The 23,473-nt window shown below is 34.5% G+C and overlaps 1 protein-coding gene across 1 annotated transcript; it reads left to right on the forward strand.

The window, feature by feature from the left end:
* Positions 1–981: 981 nt before the first annotated feature.
* On the forward strand, positions 982–14,741 carry LOC137006286 (calpain-1 catalytic subunit-like). The gene is made up of 22 exons (XM_067366919.1): positions 982–1,003; positions 1,828–2,096; positions 2,334–2,406; positions 2,899–3,017; positions 3,198–3,331; positions 3,515–3,689; positions 3,900–3,965; positions 6,768–6,853; positions 7,729–7,800; positions 7,886–8,046; positions 8,121–8,281; positions 8,390–8,401; positions 8,570–8,775; positions 8,954–9,011; positions 11,635–11,703; positions 11,811–11,868; positions 11,985–12,046; positions 12,202–12,270; positions 12,375–12,453; positions 12,640–12,756; positions 14,493–14,545; positions 14,664–14,741. The coding sequence occupies exons 1-22, from the start codon at positions 982–984 to the stop codon at positions 14,688–14,690; spliced, it is 2,148 nt and encodes a 715-aa protein (XP_067223020.1). The 3' UTR covers positions 14,691–14,741.
* The last annotated feature ends 8,732 nt before the right edge of the window (positions 14,742–23,473 follow it).

Here is a 23,473-nt window from a genome sequence, read left to right on the forward strand (position 1 = left end):
GACGATTTTAACATGTCAACAGTAGTTCGAATAGCCACAGAGACATTGCACAGCTTCAATGTTTTCATCCTCACTAATGTTACGCTCTGGCTCAAACTGAACAGGCTGATCAGGTTTTAAAAGGAACCCCGCGGATATTAAGACCTGTATGCATTACTAGATTACCGCTGCTCTAAAACAAACAGATAAAAAGCCTCAGTCATCAGGGCTAAAGTAAAGAGAGAACAAAGAAGCGGATCTTTAGGAAGTTTTATTCGTCCACATTCATCACAACTTCCCACTTCGTTTCTCCTCTTATCGCTATTAAAGCAGTAAAGACTTACATCATTTCTCTTGTAGCTCATCTACTGAAAATTACAACCAAAAGCTGCACAATGTGGCATCGTATACTATATTCTGAGTTGTGTTGCATTAAAAATAGCAATAGGACAGCATCAGTAGCATCAGAGTGCAAACTTTTGATGTCATGTACAGCTAACCCAGACAGCAACATAGTGTGGCCCAAATCCGGCCCACATTTGGTACATGTGGATAACATAAGGATCAGATGTGGGTTGGATCTGGGCCGACACTTTGTTGCTATCAGGAAAACAAAATGACACTGCCCATTGTACAAATATGTAATGGATTTTTTAAATAACGTAGATCTTTCATGGGTTTTCTACTACATATTTCAGTAAGAAACATCATTTATGTTATATTAAGCCATACAAGTATTAACACCAGGGGTTCCCTTTAACAACACAAATGCAGCAGGTTTATTAGGCTGCTGTCGCTTTAAGACCTGACGCACAGATCCAATATACTGTTGCAGGTGCGTTTTCTTTCGGAGTTGTTTACGTTCACTTAGGGCATAACTGATTGTGTTTATGTGAATAATCAGTAAGACATTGTGACAACACTTTTTGTGTGTATTTGACTGGAATCCTACGTCGACGTTTCTTTTTTTTATTATGAGTGTGTGTGTGTTATTTGTTGTTAATGGAAACATCAGAGATTGATGGTAAATAATAAATAATAATTTTTACACATTTTAGCAATTTAAAAATGTTTGAAGGATTTTTTTTTCTACGGCACCCTGGTTTGGAAACACTGATGTAGACCGATGTTTTGTCCTTGGGCAAATATGGAGGATTTCAGTTCCTTGTAATGACAAAGTTTAGATGAGACAAAGGTTCAGATGAGGTTGTGTCAATCATTTTTTTTGTTACAAAACACATCAGCAGAGAGTGGGGTGGGGCTTCTACAGGTGTTTTAAAGCTTGAAGGAGGGCAAACATTTATAAAAGCCAGTCACAGACTCAAGATTACCAGTCATTTGTGTGAAAATTCATTGCATCTCTGAAGGTACATATCTTATTCATTTCATTAATGCAAATTTAAAGCTCAATAGTCTCAAATGTAGGGAAGACCTATATTCAATTTTTAGATACAAACTAATTGATCTTAAAAACACTTTATGGATTGTATTGAATTTAATGACTTTGTCTTTAGTCTGTAAAAAAAAGTACCAGTGTACATTTACATCTATAGATGTTGTTCTGTAAGGATTTATTATATACTGTGTATATGTATGTGTTATGTCTGTATTCCTGCAGCATAAACAGTTGAGCATTGTGCTAACAATAAGTTTGATAAAATGTATAATTTAAATGCAATGTAAGTCATTTGGATAAAAAACTCAAATGGCATTTTTTTTTACAATTCAGAAAAATCAATAACAAGATGGAATTTGTTTAGGTTTAATCAAGTATTAATCAAATAGAGCTAACTTTTATTAAAGCAATATAATGACTTTGTATTATTATTGTAATTTCCTCTTTTTAAGAAATCCAGACAGATTTCAAAATGCCTCCTCCAGCAGTTCCACATGGCATGTGCCTAAAAGTCATGGATGACCGCAACATGAGGGGTGGTATGGGCTCTGAAACAAATCCTTTGAAGTTCATGAATCAGGACTACAACATTTTACAAGAGTACTGTCTCAAGAAAGGTCTGAGATTTGTGGATGAGTTTTTCCCACCAGACCCTCGTTCCATTGGCGAAGGGCTGCTGGATCCGGAAGACATGGCCAGAGTGGAGTGGATGAGACCAACAGTACGTAATCTTCTCCTTTGAGGCATCATTTTTAACATGTTCTGATAATATTGCACACTTAAATAAAACTGTACAACTTTTGTTGAAAGCTAAAAGATGTGGATGTGACTGTGACAAATGCTTGAAGACTTGAATTTAAAAGACACTACCTAAAACCACTATCAAGCACATCCCTTTCACAGAATGCATTCATTGAACAAATGCCAAATGTTGAAAGTATGACTTACTTTCTTTCAGGTATTGTGTCCAAATGCAGCTGAATTTATTGTAGAGTCAGTATCTAGGTTTGACTACTCCCAAGGGCGAGTAGGTACGTCTGGTTAACCACAATACAACATTTTTTTCTTCCCTCTGAGCATCACACTAAGTGTTACTATAATAAGTGCATTTTTTTTACTGTACATTTTTTTCCCTTTTAGATCCTTAAGCCCCACTTACAATATAATTAGTTTACAAAGGAATGTTATTTTAACTTTCATTATTAAGATGCGTATGTTTTCTTGCTGTCATAATGGACTCAGGCTACGTCTATATTAAAGCAGCTGTCTTCTAAAAATGAAGAGACAATATTTGTTTTTTATAAAATACAGAATAACACATCTGACACACTGAAAAGATGCATGGAAACATCCCTGTATCCTTTAGTGCCTGATGATTGCCTCTTGTGGCTTTATTTAAGCTTAAACCAAGTAAATGCCTTCTCTAGCAAAACTAGAAAAAAAAAAAAATATCAGAAATGACTTGTGGAATTTGAAAGATATCAAATCACTGTGGCAATTAGTGTTTTTTTCCTCTATCTCAGGAAACTGCTGGTTTCTGGCCTCTGTTGGGGCTCTAACATTTCAAAGCAAATTTTTACAAAAGGTCATGCCAGACAGACAATCATTCAGCCGCGATTATACTGGTTTATTTCACTTCAGGGTAAGTTCCTCTTATTTTGTGTCATAATTTCCTACATTTATTTTCACCATATTATCCAGAAATTATCCAGAATCAAAACCCCAAGCAAAAGTTATTCCTGTATATGCTAATATAGTTAAAAAACAATATAGTATAAACATAATATAGTTTTTCACTCAATGCTCTGATTTAAACTTACAGTTCTGGCGTTTTGGAAATTGGTATGATGTTGTGATTGATGACAAACTGCCAATAATTGACAAAAAGCTGATTTTTGTGCAATCAAAAACATATAATGAGTTCTGGCCAGCCTTGATGGAGAAAGCGTATGCCAAGTAAGTGCCTATACATCTTTTAGTGAGTTTATGTGAAAATATCATTTCAAGTATATGTAAGCAATAGTGCTGTTGTATTCAATATAAGCACGGCTGTTATTCAACCTGTGATTTTTGTGCAGTAATAGTCTGGTTATGTCTATTAGAATGTGGAATACAATTTAGAGTTTAAATGACTTACAGGTTGTGCGGCTCCTACGCTGACATGCATGCTGGTCGAGTATCTGAGGCCCTCATGGACTTCACCGGTGGGGTTCATATTCACTACGATCTGAAAACGGCTCCAACTGATTTGTGGGAGATAATGTACCGTGCTTTCCAGTCAGAAGTCCTTATGGGCTGTGAAACTCCACGAGGGGTGAGCAAAGACTATATTGCACAGTCTCAAAACTTTTTGCTATATATGAAGCCTGACACAAAGCTAAGGACTGAAACAGACACCTTTTTCATTGACATCTATAAAAAAAAAAAAAAAATAAAAAAAAAAAAAACCCTCACTTGTAGCATGTGCAATGACATTTACACCACACATTATCTCCTGATAATTCTTCTGTTTCCACAGAAAAAGAGTGAGGAAGAGTTACCAAATGGTATAATTCTGGGCCACGCTTACACTGTGACAAACGTTTACCAGGTAAGACTGCCCAAAATCAACTGTCAGCATGCATCAGATTCATATAAGGTCTCAAGGTAAATATATTTATGGGCAAAAGATGATATCTGGAAACCAACCAATACCCATGCTTTAGATGCTTATATATTGAGTTTTTTGCATAAATCTTTTTGCATAAAGTGCTTGTTCTGCTCATTGTTTGAAGTGGAAAAAAAAAAAAAGTGCCGGTGGTGGAGGATCCCATTTCAAATCATGTACTGGGGGCTGGGTGGTCAGAGTACCACATGTCGTTCCACATCCGTAAGACCTTCGTTCATCTTCGGAACACAAATTTTGATGAAGTTTGAGAGGTTTTGGTCCCTCCATAGAGATCCAACGCAACTACCAATTTTAAGGTCCAGAAAGTTAAGAAAGTCATTGAAAGGAAGGAAGGAGGAATGCTCAGGTAGCTAGCTTGAAGCCAGTGGGGGTGTCAGTAAGAACTGGCCCAGTCTAGTCGGTTCACAAGTCTTTATTGCACATCCAAATGTATTGTGTGCATATGTGCATGTGTCTGCATGTGAGCATGGGAGTGTGTGGTTTCTACAAAATGAACAGAAATACAGAGTTTTAGATTACCAATGGTAAATTACAAAGCAAGTACAAATCTTCCACTGAATTCACAAGTCATATAAACAAGACCGGAGGAAAAATAAGCCTGAAATAAAACACACTTAGGCCAAACTTAAGTCAAACCAAATCTCTAAATATCAAACAAAAGCACTTACATAATTACACACACACACACACACACACACACACACACACACACACACACACACACACACACACACACACACACACACACACACACACACACACAAAATCAAAGATTTGCTCAATAAAAACATAATTTTCTACTTACGAAAATATTAATATGCAACACGTGTTCACAAGAGCATCATGACGCATACGTGTTGTGTTCAGATTCGCACGTCATGAGAGAGATGACACTGCTGCGTGAACGTGCTTTGGATAGTATTACTATGTAATCAACATTATCAAAGTAAATGAAAATGTGTTCCGAAGATGAACAAAGGCCTTACAGATGTGGAACCACATGAGGGTTAATAATAAATGACAGAATATTCATTTATATATTCAGGTGCCAACTCCTTCGAAGACCTCAGAAGATGCATTCCCAAATTTCATTCCCAAATTTCAATATATCCTAATTATTGTTGATGTATTTCATTTTTCCAGGAGCTCATTGCTTCTACCTTAAAATTAAATGCTAACAGTATTTGTAAATTAATTGCACAAATTATTACATTATTTGCTAACTGCATTCTTCTAATATTGTAATTTTGACATGCATTCTCTGTAAAGCTGCTTTGAAACGATATGTAGCTATTGTGAAAAGCGCTATACAAATAAATGTGAATTGAATTGAATATTCAGGCCCACTTCAAGCACTAGTTGTGCTTAGACAGTAGTGAGAAATGAAAAAATAAATTTGAATGGTCTGTATTTAAAATCAAATCAGGGGTGTTCAAACTTCTTGATGCCAAAATCCCCTTACAGGGGACTCCCTTCTTAATGCCAGCTATATACAGGTGCTGGTCATATAATTAGAATATCATCAAAAAGTTGATTTATTTCACTAATTGCATTAAAAAAGTGAAACTTGTATATTACATTCATTCATTACACACAGATTGATATATTTCAAATGTTTATGTCTTTTAATTTTGATGATTATAACTGACAACTAAGGAAAATCCTAAATTCAGTATCTCAGAAAATTAGAATATTGTGAAAAGGTTCAATATTGAAATTTGGAGGAGATTCATAAAGAGTGGACTGCAGCTGGAGTCAGTGCTTCAAGAACCACTACGCAGACATATGCAAGACATGGGTTTCAGCTGTTGCATTCCTTGTGTCAAGCCACTCTTGAACAGACAGCATCAGAAGCATCTAAAGACAAGAAGGACTGGACTGCTGCTGAGTGGTCCAAAGTTATGTTCTCTGATGAAAGTAAATTTTGCATTTCCTTTGGAAATCAGGGTCCCATAGTCTGGAGGAAGAGATGACAGGCACACAATCCTCGTTGCTTGAGGTCCAGTGTAAAGTTTCCACAGTCAGTCATGGTTTGGGGTGCCATGTCATCTGCTGGTGTTGGTCCACTGTGTTTTCTGAGGTCCAAGGTCAACGCAGCCGTATACCAGGAAGTTTAGAGCACTTCATGCTTCCTGCTGCTGACCAACTTTATAGAGATGCAGATTACATTTTCCAACAGGGTCTCATAACACCTGAGCAGTGCCACAGACTGATCGACTCCATGCCACGCCACATTGCTGCAGTAATTCAGGCAAAAGGAGCCCCAACTAAGTATTGAGTGCTGTACATGCTCGTACTTTTCATGTTCATACTTTTCAGTTGGCCAAGATTTCTAAAAATCCTTTCTTTGTATTGCTCTTAAGTAATATTCTAATTTTCTGAGATACTGAATTTGGGATTTTCCTTAGTTGTCAGTTATATTCATCAAAATTAAAAGAAATAAACATTTGAAATATATCAGTCTGTGTGTAATGAATGAATATAATATACAAGTTTCACTTTTTGAATGGAATTAGTGAAATAAATCAACTTTTTGATGATATTCTAATTATGTGACCAGCACCTGTAATAAAAAAAACAAAAAAAACATGCATTTTTTTTCAAAATTCTGGTACATTACAAAATAAAGCTACTAAAGTATAAAGCTACTGGTAATACTGTATTAGAAATGTTTGTTACATTTTTATACTACTAAATATATATATATAAAATCATGCTCTACAGGTCATGAGTGGTAGATATCCTGTTAAGCTGGTGAGATTGTTCAACCCATGGGGAGAAAAAGAGTGGAATGGAGACTGGAGTGACACGTAAGAAGTGATTTTATTTAACCACACATTTTAGACTCTTTTAGTTTTAGTCTGTTGTAAAAATGCCTGATATGCAACAAACTCTCATTTTCAAGGGTGTCCTAATTAACATCTACAGACCACAAATTAAGATATTGTTGATGAAATCTGATGGCTAAAAAAAATCAAAAGTTTTAGTCAAAGTCCCATCTAATAATCAATCGGGGTTCTGTGAAAAACATGGTACCACAACAGCCTCTCTGAAAGTTTTAAATGATATTGTGGAATAAAGCTGATTATTGCTCTTTCCTTTTTATTGATTTAACAAAGGCTCTCAACACATTGGATCATGAAATATTGCTGCATAGATTAAAGAGTGTTGGTTTATCAAATCATGTTATTTTCTGGTTTAAAAACTATTTAAGTGCATGTACAAACTCAATGTGTAAAGGCAGAAGGTAAAGGATCTGGACTGTTAGAGATTGTTAAAGGTGTTCCCCAAGGATCTGTGTTGGGGCTCCTTTTATTTACTATCCACATAAATAGTCTTGATTGTGATATTCAGGATGCAAATGTTCACTTTTATGCAGATGACACTTTATTGCAGGGCACCTTCTATACAGCAAGCCCTGGATAAGCTTCATTTGGCTTTTGATGCCATTCAGTCCCAGTTTCTTACACCAAAACTTAATTTGAATTCTGATGAAACCAAGCTTATGTTATTTTCGAGCTTGAAAAAAAAAAAAGAGAGTAAATAATCTTATTCTTACCCAGACTTTACAAGGAAATGTGATCAAGTTAGTAAAAGAGTTTCAGTATCTTGGCATCATTGTTGATGATACATTATCTTTTAGCTCTCACATAATGATACGATTTGTTTTACATAATTCTTACAGATCACCCTTGTGGAACACAGTGAGTAATGAGGACCGCAAACAACATCTTCTGGACGATAACGGAGAGTTCTGGTGAGTATGAAAACTACATTTTACATGGGAATTACATTTTGTCTAGGATTTACTTAGGACGAGTTTTTTTGTTTGTTATTTGCAGGATGTCAATGGAAGATTTCCTTAGAACATTTGACAACATCGATATCTGCTGTTCCTGTCCTGATTTTCTGGAAGGAAAGTCTGCATCTCGCTGGACTTCCAAGTATCACAATGGCAGCTGGGTTATTGGGAGTACAGCTGGAGGCTGCATAAAAAATCAAGGTGCTTTTCATTCATTTTAATTATAAAGTCATCAGTGCAAATCTGCTTCTAACAATCATGTTCTGTAATTGTAGACACCTTCTGTACCAACCCCCAGTTTTGGCTGAAGGTTAATGAGATGGATAAGGCCTGTGAGCAGGGCCAGAGCAATGTTCTGGTGTCCCTCATACAGAAACCTGACAAGAGAAACAGACGCCTTGCTGCACACCATGGCATCGGCTTCTGCGTGTATGCGGTCAGTATTAACAAAAAAAGAAATAAATGCAAAGGCAGTAAATATGCTTGTACAATGATGCCTTTGTGCTTATAATATAACCTTTATTTTTATTTTGAACTTTTACAGGTTCCACCTGAGGTAAGTAAAATATACTCACAGTTTCTGTTATTAAACAAATTGGTTTAAAATGTAATTTTTTCAGGTTGTATTAATACAGTTTACATAGGTTTCCACCTTTCTGACACATTAGTTTTGCATGTTCAGTGCTTGTTTTTGCAAACTTGTTTTTGTTTCATTATCCTTTAGATGAGATCTGAGGGAAAGTTTGGATCAATCTTTTTCAAACACAGAAACCCTGTGGCAACAAGCGGGGACTTTCAGATTGCAAGACAGGTGATGAGCTTCTTCAGGCTAGAGCCAGGAGAGTATCTCATTGTACCGTCCACTTTCTACCCCAATGAGCACGGAGAATTCATCCTGTCCATTCTGTGCAAAAATGAGATCCACATTCAGTAAGTTGCATGAATAACTGAGAGATTAATGACTTTACATGATTCAACATTTAATTATTTGTGCTTGGAATAAGATTAAATATTCACAGTGACCCATATTAAAAAACTGACTAATTTATACACTGAAATGTTCACAGTCATGTGCAGGTAATTTTTAAAATATGTCTTTTTAATTCAGAAAGGACACAGAAAGGACCGAGAAAAATTTTCTTGTGGATCTTTTAGGCGAGTCTGAGGTAATAATACACAGAATCATTATGTAAGATTTTTGGTATTCTCTTAAGTTAGTGCAAAAGTGTCAGTATGTGCAATCAGAGAATTATACTAAATCCCATGTCCTGTTTTTGTTAATTCTCCTGAGATGGGAATGAAAATCAATTGTACAAATAAAGTTAGTTACAACTTCAGAATTTATTACATAAACAACCTTCTTTGCACTCTGAATATTACTCTATTATTTATACTTTAAAATATTATTTCTAAAATATTTTGTATCAAATAAATTTACAAAAATTAAACTTGCTAACATTTTAAATGGTTAGTTCACCCAAAAATGAAAATAATGTCATTTATTACTCACCCTCATGTCTGTCTACACCCGTAAGACCTTCGTTCATCTTCAGAACACAAATTAAGATATTTTTGATGAAAACCGATGGCTCAGGCCTGCACTGACAGCAATGTTACTTCCTCTCTCAAGATCCATAAAGGTACTAAAAACATATTTAAATGAGTTCATGTGAGTACAGTGGTTCAACTTTAATATTATAAAGTAACGAGAATACTTTTTGTTCGCCAAAAAAACTAAATAACGACTTTTTCAGCAATATAGTGATGGCCAATTTCAAAACACTGTTTTGAAGCTTTACAAATCGAATCAGTGATTTGGATCTCCTATCAGTGTTTTGAATTTGGCCCATCACTATATTATTGAAAAGTCGTGATTTTTTCTTTTTTTTTTCTTTTTGGCGCACAAAAAGAATTCTTGTCGCTTTATAATGTTAAGGTAGAACCACTGTACTCTCATGAACTGTTTTAAATATTTTTTTAGTACCTTTATGGATCTCGAGAGAGGAAGTACCATTACTGTGAATGCAGGCCTCACTGTGCCATAGGTTTTAATCAGAATATCTTAATTAGTGTTCTGAAGATGAACGAAGGTCTTGCAGGTGTAGAAAGACATGAGGGTGAGTAATAAATATCTTAATATCTGATATTATCTTAAAATTGTAAAGTGTAGACTGTTATATCAGAAATTAATTTTCTGCTTCAGGAATGGGAAATGTAATTGTGATTTTTTTAGTAGTTGCAAATGAAACAGTCTTCTCTTTTCTCATGTTTAGATGGATGAAGCATTTAACAATAAATCTCTGTTTCGACAATATTCTGATCAGGTAAATATGAAAGCTAATGTATTATCAAAAAAATATAAAGCTATTGTGCACATAGGTGATTTTGAAATAATATTTCATGTCGATATACAGTGGTTACATCATGTTAAAACGAAAGCATTTCCGTTGTGTTCTGGCTTGATTCCATTGTGTTGTGAACTTATGATTACTTTTAAAAATTTGTTGTGTTGTGCACTACTGGGCCACCAGAGGGAGCTCACATGAGGATATGAGACGCAAATGTAATGTATCTATGATCAATCCCATCAAGACTAATATGATCAATACCATTCAAAACTCTATTTTATTAAAAGAAAATGATTTTTATTCAAATAAGAATGATTAGATGTTAGATTAGAACAGTCAATAGAAAAAAATGCTTGAGCAATCGATAGGGAATCATAAAATAGTAGCAGTTTAATATTATAGGGGATGACTAACTAGCAGAACAACTGGCAGTAAAAAAAACAAATTATGCTTTTTTTTTTTGCAGTTCTCAATAAACAAAAATTAAATTTCATGATTAAAACCAAAAAAAAAAAAAAAAAAAAAAAATTCCTTTATTCTGATGTTAATTTGTAATAATCTTAATCTTTCTCAGATTGTTGAGATGCCTGCTAGACCAAATTTGAAGGATTATAAAAAGTCAACATTAATTGATCTTATTTTTTACAAATGTTCCTTAAGTATTATTAGCTTTTGTATATGCAAATGATGTTAGTGATGACTGTGTCGTTGCCATAGTTAGAGATACTAAACTACCTATGCAGAACCTATGTATTATTGCAAAGAGGTGTATGAGATATTTTAATGAGCAAGGTTTTCTCATTGACCTTCTTCTTTATGATTGGGATAGGATTTTTCTTATCCCTGATGTCGAGTTTGCATGGAAATATTTTTATGATGGTTCTACATTGATTCATAATTTCAAGTTAAAGCTAAAGCAGATTATTTTATTGCAAAAACTACAACAAAATGTCAAGTGTAAGGTAATCATACACAGCATCATTTTGTAAGATTTTTAGTATTCTCTTAAGTGTGTCAGTATGTGCAATCTTGCTTCTTTCAACATATCTCTGCAATTTCCACAAAATTCTATGTCCTGTTTTTGTTAATTCTCCTGAGATGGGAATGAAATTCAATTGTATAAATAGAGTTAATTACAACTTCAGAATTTATTACATAAACAACCTTCTCTTTACTTGGAATATTACACTATTGTTTATACTTTAAAATATTAATTCTAAAATATTTCTATCAAATAAATATACATAAATTAAACTTGCTAACATTTTTACATTAAACTTAACATTTGAGCATCAGCTATTATGTAATATCTGATATTATGTTAAAATTGTAAAGTGTAGACTGTTATATCAGAAATTAATTTTCTGCTTCAGGAATGGGAACTCTAATTGTGATTTTTAGTAGTTGCAAATGAAACAGTCTTCTCTTTTCTCATATTTAGCCTGGATACAATGAACAAATGGATGAAACATTGAACAATAAAGCTCTGTTTCGACAATATTCTGATCAGGTAAATACGAAAACTAATATATTATCAAAAAATTGATTGAAGTTGATCCAAAATTAAACTACAGTTGCTAAAAATTTCAAACTCTTGAATGTCTTCTTTGGAAACAGTACAAAGTTGTAGATGCTGAGAAACTTCAACAGATTCTTCATGAAAACCTGCTTAGAGGTGAGTGCTTTAAAATCCTGTAAAATCCTGTCATTCTTTGTGAAATAGCTGTAGTTTATTAAACTTAATTTGCCACAAATGTCATAAATCTCACAAATGTGATTCATACCTTTTAGGGAATAAAAATACTGAAGGATTTGGCCTGGATTCCTGCAGAAGTATAATTGCCATGTCAGACGTATCCTTTTTTCCCATTCAACAAGTCATAAAAAAATAATTTTTTGAATAATGATATTTGATTTATCCTCATGGTTCAGCTTGTATTTGCAGTCGTACTGTGAGGAAACATGTCTTAGCTCTAGAAATATTCCCTGACTGTAACAATAAAAATAGTTCTCTGTCAGTGGAAGACTTCGTGGATCAGAATTTCTTCGCCTGTGGAACCGCATATTGATGTACAAGGTGTGTGGATTTAAGTCTGAAATTTTGCTGTGTGTTTTTATTGTATTGAGACAAGAAATATAGCTATGTACTGAGTTTTATTATGACGCTTACTTTTTCTACAGAACATCTTCTACACCATGGATTCTTCCAAAGATGGCGTACTGTCTTTCAGCGAACTGCAAAACGCATTCAATAAAACAGGTTGAATTCAGTTTATATTTTGCTGTAGTAAATATCACTGCTGGTGGGAACTGTTACTCCCAGCATTATCGCTGCAGTGATCCATAAAATTGAATGCAGAGATATTGTTATATATATGTTTTCATCACACATTGTATAGATGGTTATGCATCTATGGATATTTATGTCATGGTTCTTGTACCCTAGGCATGCATCTAAATGAAGACATCCTGAATCTCATGTTTGTGCGGTATGGTGGGGCTTCAGAACAGATTTCTCTGGAGGGTTTCATTTGCCTTGTCATGCGTTTGAACTGCATGGCTAGTGAGTAAAAATTTCTAAGGATTTCTCCCCTAAAAGTGATTGTAGAGTTATAGAGACTTGAAACTTTGAAGGCTGTTAGTACTCACACTGTCTACAACATCAGCAAGGCTCACCCCAATCAGCCTGACGGGGTTCAAAAGTATGAAAAGTCTCATTACTCCTGAAACATTAGGCCTAGGCTCATGCGTCTTATATCATTAGAATCCTTGGCTCAAGGTGGACAATATGCATATTTCAGAATTTTCACATTTTCAGGTATTTTGGGTTTTCTGAAAAACCTACTTTTGCGAACTAGTCAGTGCAGTCTAAATATCAATAATTATCAAAAAAAGTTGAGCCTTACCCTTTGTGTCGCTATAACAGGGTCATTTTGAAAGTGGGCTTGGTAAAATATACTCAAAAGTCTATAAATCCTAAAAGAAAACTTCACGACATAAGTGAGCACTGCAGCATATGACTCTAAAGAAGCATGCCAACTTTTATGGAGATCGGACCATAGGTGGTGCTATAATTGACATATTTTTAATAGTTTTGGATGAAAATATAACTTTGGGTGTGGTCGACTTATTTTCGACATATGTCATGTACTTAGACTCCTGAAACCTTGCCGAGTCCAACAATACCAGACATGCCATGTTTCGGCTTATGGTTTGTGCAACGTTGTGATTTAGTGCTTAAAAAACTTATGCGAAAAACTTCAAAATTGTTAGTCCGACCGAGATGAAACCAGTGTAGGAAACACAAAACTTAAGTTGGTTAACTAAAAGCTATAGCCCAAATGTCAACATTTTGATAGGAAGTGGCAAAAAATCCAATCAAAGTTGCTCATGGGTCATTTTTACACTCTAAAAAAATGTTTGGTTAAAAACAACCCAAGTTGGGTTGAAAATGGACAAACCCAGCAATTGGGTTGTTTTAACCCAGTGGTTGGGTTAAATGTTTGCCCAACCTGCTGGGTAGTTTTATTTAACCCAACTACTGATTAAAAATGACTACATGGCTGGCTTAAAATGAATCCAAAATAGGTGGGAAATTAAAAATCAGACACATAATTACTAGAGGCAACAATAATAATCAAAAGGTGTACATTTATTAATAAGCAATTTAATAAATGTTTATTGTTTATTATTCATTATCTTATTAATAAATGCTAATTTATTAAACATATTAATAAATGTTCATTTCTAGCATATTTTGGGTTCATTTTTAGCAAGCAATACAGTAATTTTTATACAACAGTTGAGTTTAATAAAACTACCCAGCACGTTGGGAAAACATTTAACCCAACCACTGGGTTAAAACAACCCAATTGCTGGGTTTGTCCATTTTCAACCCAACTTGGGTTGTTTTTAACCCAGCATTTTTTAGAGTGTTTGCTCTCTTACATATAAGTCTTTAATCTATAACTTCAAAACAAAATTAGATATTTTCACCAATTAACAAGCATATGTATGGACACACTCTCGGGACACCCCAAAAAAGAGGTGGAGATCAGGCAATAGGTGGTGCTATAATGGTCAAAAACCTTTAAAACCATATTTTTCCTTACTAAATTGCCTGTATTGGCTGTAAATGTTCTTTTCCTTCATTGATCTAAGCTCTTACATGCCTGCTAAATTAAATATAATACCTGTTTGCGCTTAAAGGCCTTAAATGCTTGAACCCTGATAAATGCTGCTTGCAGCTTTATTATTGTTGATTTATTAGATTTTAACAGCATTTATTCTCTTCATCAGGCATATTCCAGAGACTCTGTGAAAATGGGAAGATAACTCTTACTGAAAGTGAGGTAATCCTGATGTAAACATTTCAATTTTTTCCACATCGCCAACCTACTTGATTTTCTTTATTTTTGGTCATTCAAAGTTTATACATTCACAACCTATTTCTGTGTATCTGTGTTTTAGTGGTTAGGACTCACCATGTACTCATGAGGGAAAGTCTGCTTGCCAGGAGGTTTGCCAACAAAATGCTTCTTCTTCGTCCTTTTACCCCTCTAAGAATTTTCTTTTCTTTTTTTTCCCTTAAAATTATTATTTGATATACAAATTTCACATCAAACTGTGTAATCATTGTTATAACTGTTTAATAGCTGTTGGAAAAGTATTTCATGTAATGTATGTATTTCTCATTGTATACACTTGGAGTAACTGTTAGTGAAAAGAAATGCTTTCAAGCTGCAATTTTAATTAGCTTTTTTTTTAAATGGTAAGAAAGATTCTAAAGTAATAATATTTCTCAACACAACATCTCATAAGGGGCTTTTAGGTCCATGATACCTGGAGAGATCTATCCATTTGCAGTCACATTCATAGTCACATTCATAGTCATACATCTAAACGACAGTTGCATTGGCTCCTACAGGGTTGTGAGATGCTGACATGCAGGGCAGAGTGTTTTGGTGTCAGTTTAGGAGCATTGCTTGTCTGATATCAGCCACACTGATAAGGACATGTAAAGGTCTATTCTATTTTTAGATACAATCTAATTGATTTTAAAACACTTTGTACTAATGAATACTAATGAATTTAATTACTGCCTGTAATATGTAATGTATGCAAAATTAAGTAAACTTTTTTGTATGTAGCCTATATTTACGGTAAGACACTTTTGCCTCATATAACCAGATGAACATGTATTTTTGTCTCCTGACACTCCACAAAAGAGCTCAAAGCCTTATATATCCCAGTTTTGATTCCTTCCTTCCTTCCTTCTATATATATATATATATATATATATATATATATATATATACACATTTTTTTTCCCTTGGAAAGATAACTCTTGATGAGAGTGAGGTTATCTGATATAAACATTTTAATAAATTTTTTGCTTGATTTTCTTCTTTGCTGCTTGTTTTTCATTCGTAGTTCATAAATTTACAACCTATTTTTGTAATATCTGTGAGGGAACATGAGGGATAAAGGAACATCTGCTGGCCACAAGGTTTGCCAATAAAGAAGCGGTGTAAAATAAATTTTGATTGTTTTATACTTAAAAGTAAACAGCATATAAATGAAATAAATGTCGATGAAGAGAAAGCGAAGGTAAAGCTTTGGCGATGATGTTGATCTTAATTTACTCCATCTATGTTTTGATAATCGTTCCTAATCCCATCTAGATGTAGTCTTTGACAAAAAAGCGATTTTCTCAGCTTTTTGTTTAAAATTTTGCTTTTTTTTTTTTTTTTTTTTTTTTTTTTTTTAATGAAACTTACCCACATAAAAGTATTGATGAAAAGGATGCATGAAGCTAGAATAAAATGTTTTAAAAAGTGTAAGATAGTTAAAGGTTTATTTCAAGTACAAATTAATAGTCCCTTCCTAAATAGGTACATAGTAGTATACTTAAAGTGCAAAAATAATAAATAGTAAACTACAAGTATGATCTTATACTTGAAGTATAAAACTTCTAGTAGTTTCCTGAGAGTACACTTAAACTAAAATATATTAAAAAATAGTTAACTACTAAGTTCACTTGTAATACAAATGCAGTAGCCTACAAATGAGAAATTCAGTTGTGAACTAGTTGTGCATTTAAAGTTTATTACTGTTACACTTAGCCCACAGTACACTTAAACAGGCTACTTTTATAGCCTACTAAAAAGTAGGCCAATTTAGTCCCAAGCAGTATTGAAACAGTACATTTACAAGTTTACTATAGTGCATTGATATTAGTATACCTACTTCATAAAGTATACTTGAAAATATACTTGAACATCATTTAAGTAGCCTTCACTTCATGAACTTGAAATATACTTCTTTTTCATAAGGGTTAGTCTTCTTTGTATGTTTATTCCGCTAAGAATGAATATGTCATCAAAAGCATAATTTGATATAAAAATTTCACATGATCAAAATATGTAATAACCCTGTAATTTGTGCAAAAATTTCACGATATAATTTAACTTTGATTGTAAAGTGATTAATGTAGCCTAATGTATGTATTTCTCGTGTCAACCACTTGGAGGCACTGTTTTTGCCCTCCGTGTTTACTTCCGTATGACAGCACGCTGTGTGTGTTGCCAAGTCCGCGATTTTCACACAGGATTAGAATTACTAACGCGTTAACATAATAATAATAATAATAATAATAATAATAATAATAATAATAATAATATATATATATATATATATATATATATATATATATATATATATATATATATATATATATATATATATATATATATATATATATATACAGTATCTCACAAAAGTGAGGAGTACACTCCTCACATTTCAGCAACCATTTCATTGCATATTCTCAAAGGACAATACTATAGAAATGAACATTTCTATTTATAGATCAGATATACTGTAGAGTAGAAAATGTGCAGCTTGTATAGCAGTACAGATTTACTGTCCTCTAAAAATAACTCAACATACAGCCATTATTGTCTAATTAACTGGCAACAAAAGTGAGTACACCCTAAGTGAAAATGTCAAACTGTGTCCAAAGTATCAATATTTTGTGTGAGCACCATTGTTATTTAGCACTGCCTTAATCCTCCTGGGCATGGAATTCACCAGAGCTGCACAGGTTGTTGCTGGGATCCTCTTCCACTTCTCCATAATGACATCACAGAGCTGCTGGATGTCAAAACATTTAAAGTATTCCCCAATCTTTTTACACACTCTTTCATAGATTGGAGAGCCTCTGCCTATCTTTACATCTGAGAGACTCTGCCTCTCTAAGACATCCCTTTTATAGCTAAAAATGTTACGGACCTGATATCAATTACCTTTATTAGCTGCTAGATATTCTCCCAGCTAAATCTTTTCAAAATTTCTTGCTTTTTCAGCCATTTGTTGCCCCAGTGCCAACTTTTTTGAGACCTGTAGCAGGCATCAAATTTGAAATGAGCTCATTTAGTGGATAAAAGTGTAATATTTCTCTGTTTAAACATTTGTTATGTTATCTATGTTCTATTGTGAATAAAATATTGGCTCATGTGATTTGAAAGTCTTTCAGTTTTCATGTTATTCAAATGTAAAAATCAAATGCAGTTTTAATAAACTTGTATGTCATTTTTACTCTTCAAAGTGTACATTTTCAGGTGTTGATTATAATTGATTAATTTAGTGCCCGTAAATATTAACAAGTATAAACAATATATAAAAAGTATTATATAGTGATCTAATGTCGACTGATTAAAAATTAACAACAAAATATAACACGCAGAATGGGAAATATTTATAATTAACCATTAAAAAAAATAAGTTGTCAGAACGCTGTGTCACAGTTGCCTTCTTTGCAGGACCTCTCAAGCTCCATCAGGTTGGATGGGGAGCATCAGTGCACCGCCATTGTTAGATCTCTCCAGAGATGTTCAATCAGGTTCAAGTCTGGGCTCTGGCTGAGCCACTCAAGGACATTCACAGACTTGTGCTGTAGCCACTCCTTTGTTATCTTGGCTGTGTGCTTAGGGTCGTTGTCCTGTTGGAAGATGAACCCTTACCCCAGTCTGAGGTCCAAAACGCTCTGGAGCAGGTTTTCATCAAGGATGTCTCTGTACATTACAGCATTCATCTTTCCCTTGATCATGACTAGTCTCCTGATTGGTGGATTGCTGCAGAGATGGTTGTTCTTCCTCTCTCCACAGAGAAATGCTGGAGCTCTCTCAGAATGACCATCGGGTTCTTGGTCACCTCCCTGACTAAGGCCCTTCTCCCCCGATTGCTCATTTTGGCTGGAAGGCCTGCTCTAGAAAGAGTCCTGGTGGTTTCAAACTTCTTCCATTTTTGATGGAGGCAGCTGTGCTCATTGGGACCTTCAGTGCTGCAGAATTTTTTTTGTACCCTTCCTCAGATCTGTGCCTCGATACAATCCTGTCTTGGAGGTCTACAGACAATTCCTTGGACTTCATGGCTTAGTTTGTGCTCTGACATGCACTGTTAACTGTGGGACCTTATATAGACAGGTGTGTGCCTTTCCGAATCATGTCCAATCAACTGAATTTACCCTTTTCCCTTTTTTATTTTAAATAAATTTGCAAAGATTTCAAACAAAATGATTTCATGTTGTCATGGTTTGTATCATTTTGAGGAAAATAATGAATTTAATCCCTTTTGGAATAAGGCTGTAACATAACAAAATGTGGAAAAAGTGAAGCACTGTGAATACTTTTCCGGATGCACTGTATATATACACATTTTCATGACTCCTTGGTTATTTGTAGCCTACATGTACATTTAAAATGTCTGCTTATTGTGACTTTTAAAAAAATATACATGGTTCATACCCTCTAAATGCACAAACAGTTGGTTTTAAAGTTAAAAATATTAAAGAGATTTGCCTTGGTACATTTTTTTTCCAAAGTGAACTCACAGTTTTAGAGTGATTGCAAATTCTTATTTCTTGGCACTATCATACAGTGGCAGTTCTTGATCTGACTTGACTGGTTTTAATTTGCATATACTGTATTGACACAAGAATTTAAACCAATATACACATGGCTTAAGGGTGAGTAAATTATAGGATCATTTTCATGTTTTGGGGGTAAACTAATCCTTTAAATACCTAAGCAGGTATTTTAGGTTTTTATTTTTTATGTGCTTGTTTGTGCCTTATTCAGATAGGACAATAGAGAGCAAAAAGCATTGGGGCAGAGAGAAGGGGCAGGATCAGCAAAGGACCTCGAGACGGGAATCAAATAGTTATTAATAGAGTTTTTAATATTTTTATATTGTAACAATTTCACAGTTACTCTCCAAATAAATGTAGAAGCAACTTAAGGACAGTATACATATTTAAATATTTGTTTAATGTCATCTTTTTATGAATGAAGGCCAGTATCACTGATTTTATACTGATTATCACCATTATCACTGATACTAATACGGTACTGATGTCTTTTTTTAAATATTGATTATAGACATTCAACATTACAGTATAACTGAAAGCTATCAATTTCAACATTTATTAGGCTTTAAAAAATAACTTTTAATATAAGTGAACTTAAAACAATCTTCACATAAACCCATTATAATAATAAATGTCATATTTACCTGTGGGTTCGTCTAACAGGTCGGAAATATATAGAAATTGAATAAAGTAAATCACTTCACTGCATAAATTATAAATTAAACATAGATCAATCCTTATTAAAAAAGCTACAATTTTTCTATTACCTTTGATCTTTGATTAACATTAAATACAGACATCACAGCAATTGGTTTATTAAGCTGCTGTGACTTTCAAGTCCTGGGTATACTTCAGTTTTTATGTGTATGTGCAGAGTTGAAAACACAGCCTTTCAAAGTATACTTCATTTGACTCGTACGCACACACAGGCATTCGGCGCATGTGCAGTTTTGAGCAATCTCTCACCACAAGTAAACATCTTTGTACTTTTTCATGCTAAAGTTGTACAAATGAGGGTACTAACCTCTTTACACAATCTTTGTGTAGGCCTCCATTGTCGCTGTATCTTGCATGAGTTATGTAATGTTCTGTTTATGCAGTTTTTCATTGACTACCTTGTAAATCGCTGCCCCCAGGGCACGGTTGTAACCTTGTGGATAAACTAATTACCGCCAAAAAATTAAATGCGCATCTGTGACCTGCACTTACAAGTACTCTGAACCTTGCATATGACAAGTGAACTATATTTGGGCTTTAGGTCAATACAACACCAACCACAATAAGATGGATTTAAAGTTTTTGAAAGACATTCTTCTTATTGCTTGGAACTATCATATAGAGAAAGTTTTTGTTCTGACTTGACTGGTTTTAATTTGCATATACTGTTTTGGCACAAGGATTTTCATACCTAAGTAGACCTACACCTGTCATGAGTGTTTACCACTGTCATATTCAAAGCAAGTCCAGGCTGGATCAACTGGCTTCTGCTGCGTTGAATGCATTTTTGGGGGCTTTGAAATGTTTGCTTTGAACATAAACCCATACTGTAAAAGAGATCTAATATAAAATGTAATAGAGTGTCCAAAAAGCAGCATGTATTTCATAATATAATGCACAGAAATAAACCATGCACATGTGACAATTTTTTATGTTCTCCAAGAAAATAATAATAATCATAACTTGCCTAGGTGAAATATGTAGACCAGTGTTTCTCAACTTTTTTTCAGTCCTGACACCCTTTGAAATTTTTCAAAAATTTGTGGCACCCTAGTGTTGTCACCATACTGGAGCTTACACCTTGAAAAGTATTGATATTTGATACCTCAGGGAAGAACCGCTGTATATACTGTCATATAAACATTGCTCAGTTACCATTACAACTACACTATATCGCCAAAAGTATTGGAATGCCCCTCCAAATCATTGAATTCAGGTGTTCCAGTCACTTCCATAACCACAGGTGTATAAATTCAAGCAACTAGGCATGCCGACTGCTTCTACAAACATTTTGTGAAAGAATGGGTCACTCTCAGGAGCTTAGTAAATTCATGCGTGGTACTGTGATAGGTTGCCACCTGTGCAATAAATCCATTTGTGAAATTTCCTCACTATTAAATATTCCAAGGTCTACAGTTTGGTGGAGGGGGGATTACGGTGCCGGGTTGTTTTTCAGGGGTTGGGCTTGAACCCTTAGTTCCAGTGAAAGGAACTCTTAATGTTTCAGCATACCAAGACATTTTGGACAATTTCATGCTCCCAACTTTGTGGGAACAGTTTGGGGATGGCCCCTTCCTGTTCCAACATGACTGCGCACCAGTGCACAAAGCAAGGTCCATAAAGATATGGATGAGCGAGTTTGGTGTGGAGGAACTTGACTGGCCTGCACAGAGTCCTGTGCCCGGTTGCATAAAGCACCTTAAGTGTAATTTTCCCTTAAGATCGCCCTTATGTTTCCCTTAAACTTAAGGGTGTTGCAGAAAATAACCGTTAAGTGTTACTTAAGGGTTTCTTTAGGCGAAACGTCATAAACCCTAAGAATTTCCCTTAAGTATATATTTTTCACTTAAGTAATGTGTAAGTGTTGCATAAAGCCCCTTAACCTTAATTTCCCTAAGTATATCGTAAGGTTCGTAAAACTTCACCTTAAGTGTTACACAGAGTGAGCAGGTTCAATCCAAGTCGTATAACGTGCCACGATCGGCCGCTTTATATGATAGACAAATTGTACTTTAGCGGTTTATTCACATAAACATTGATGAAATATAACATATCTTATAACATATCTTATATGGTCAACGGAAGCGCAAACGTGCGTGCATCACACGCAAAAACAAACCTCATTGGTTCTTGTGCACACATTTGAGCTTCCAACACAGCCGTAATCATATGGATGTCTTTCAATAAATGGACATAAATGATGAGAGAATATTAAAAATATCTGTCTATTTGTTATCCAAAGATGAATGAAAGTCTTATGGGTTTGGAACGACATGAGGGTGTCAGGGTGAGTGAATGACGGCAGAAATCTCAATTTTGAGTAAACAATCAATATGAGTTTCTCGTCTCTTTCATATTTGGTTTTCTTTTTTGTTTTCCTTATCCATATTATGTTGTTTTCTGTGAAAACTTACCACGATACGTATTAACAAATAACGTGTCCATGGCAACAGTAGAATTTTTTAACGGCAAAACCTGGGATGCTGTCGTTAAACACTTAACGGTTTCCCTTACCTAAGAGAACAGTTTAAGAGATTATATGCAACACCCTTAAGTTATTCCCTTAGTTAAGGGGAAATCACGCCTTAAGTGTCATACTTAAGGGAAAAACTTAAGGTGCTTTATGCAACCGGGCACTGACCTCAACCCCACAGAACACCTCTGGGATGAATTAGAGCGGAGACTGTGAGCCAGGCCTTCTTGTCCAACATCACTGCCTGACCTCACAAATGCACTTCTAGAAGAATGGTCCAAAATTCCCATAAACACACTCCTAAACCTTGTGGAAAGCCTTCCCAGAAGAGTTGAAGCTGTTATAGCTGCAAAGGGTGGACCAACTATATTAAACCCTACGGATTAAGAATGGGATGTCATTAAAGTTCATGTGCACGTAAAGGCAGACGTCCCTGCAAAATAGTGTATCTCACCTAAATGTTTGCTCATTTAATGTATTTTTTATTTTTTTACATTGGGATAATTTAGTTGATATAGCACAAAAAAGCTTGATTTCAAACTTTGAATTGACAGTCAGTAAAAAAATAACAGTCAGTAATAAAATAAGAACAAATAAAAATTTACTAACAATAGTACAATAAATACAATAGAATAAAGATACATGAAAATGAAATTTTCATGTATCTTTGAATTTTCATGTAATGAAATAAATTGCTTTTCAGGTAGGTCTAACAGTAGTAGGGATATTCAGGTGAGAAATAGCATATAATAGAGAAACTTACCATGGATAGTCTTCATTGTAAAAAATATAAATACAGATTAATCAAATAAAGTTACAAAAGTTATTCAGTCAAGAGCAAATAGTAATTTTAGTGATTTTTCTCATTGTCTTTTGTTGTTTGACTAACATTAACAACACAGATGCAGCAGGTTTATTAGGCTGCTGTCACTTTAAGACCCGACGCACAGATCCAATATACTGTTGCAGGTGCGTTTTCTTTCGGAGTTGTTTTGACGTTCACTTAGGGCATAACTGATTGTGTTTATGTAAATACTCAGCAAGACAGACATTGTGACAACATTTTTGTGTGTATTTGACTGTTTAAGCACAACAAGCCACAAAAGACAAATCAATTTGGCATTTGCGAGCTGTTTGAGAGGCGGCTTTATGTGTGCGTGC

The sequence above is a fragment of the Chanodichthys erythropterus genome, chromosome 18 (genome assembly GCF_024489055.1).
Source record: "Chanodichthys erythropterus isolate Z2021 chromosome 18, ASM2448905v1, whole genome shotgun sequence".
Taxonomy (NCBI): Eukaryota; Metazoa; Chordata; class Actinopteri; order Cypriniformes; family Xenocyprididae; genus Chanodichthys; species Chanodichthys erythropterus.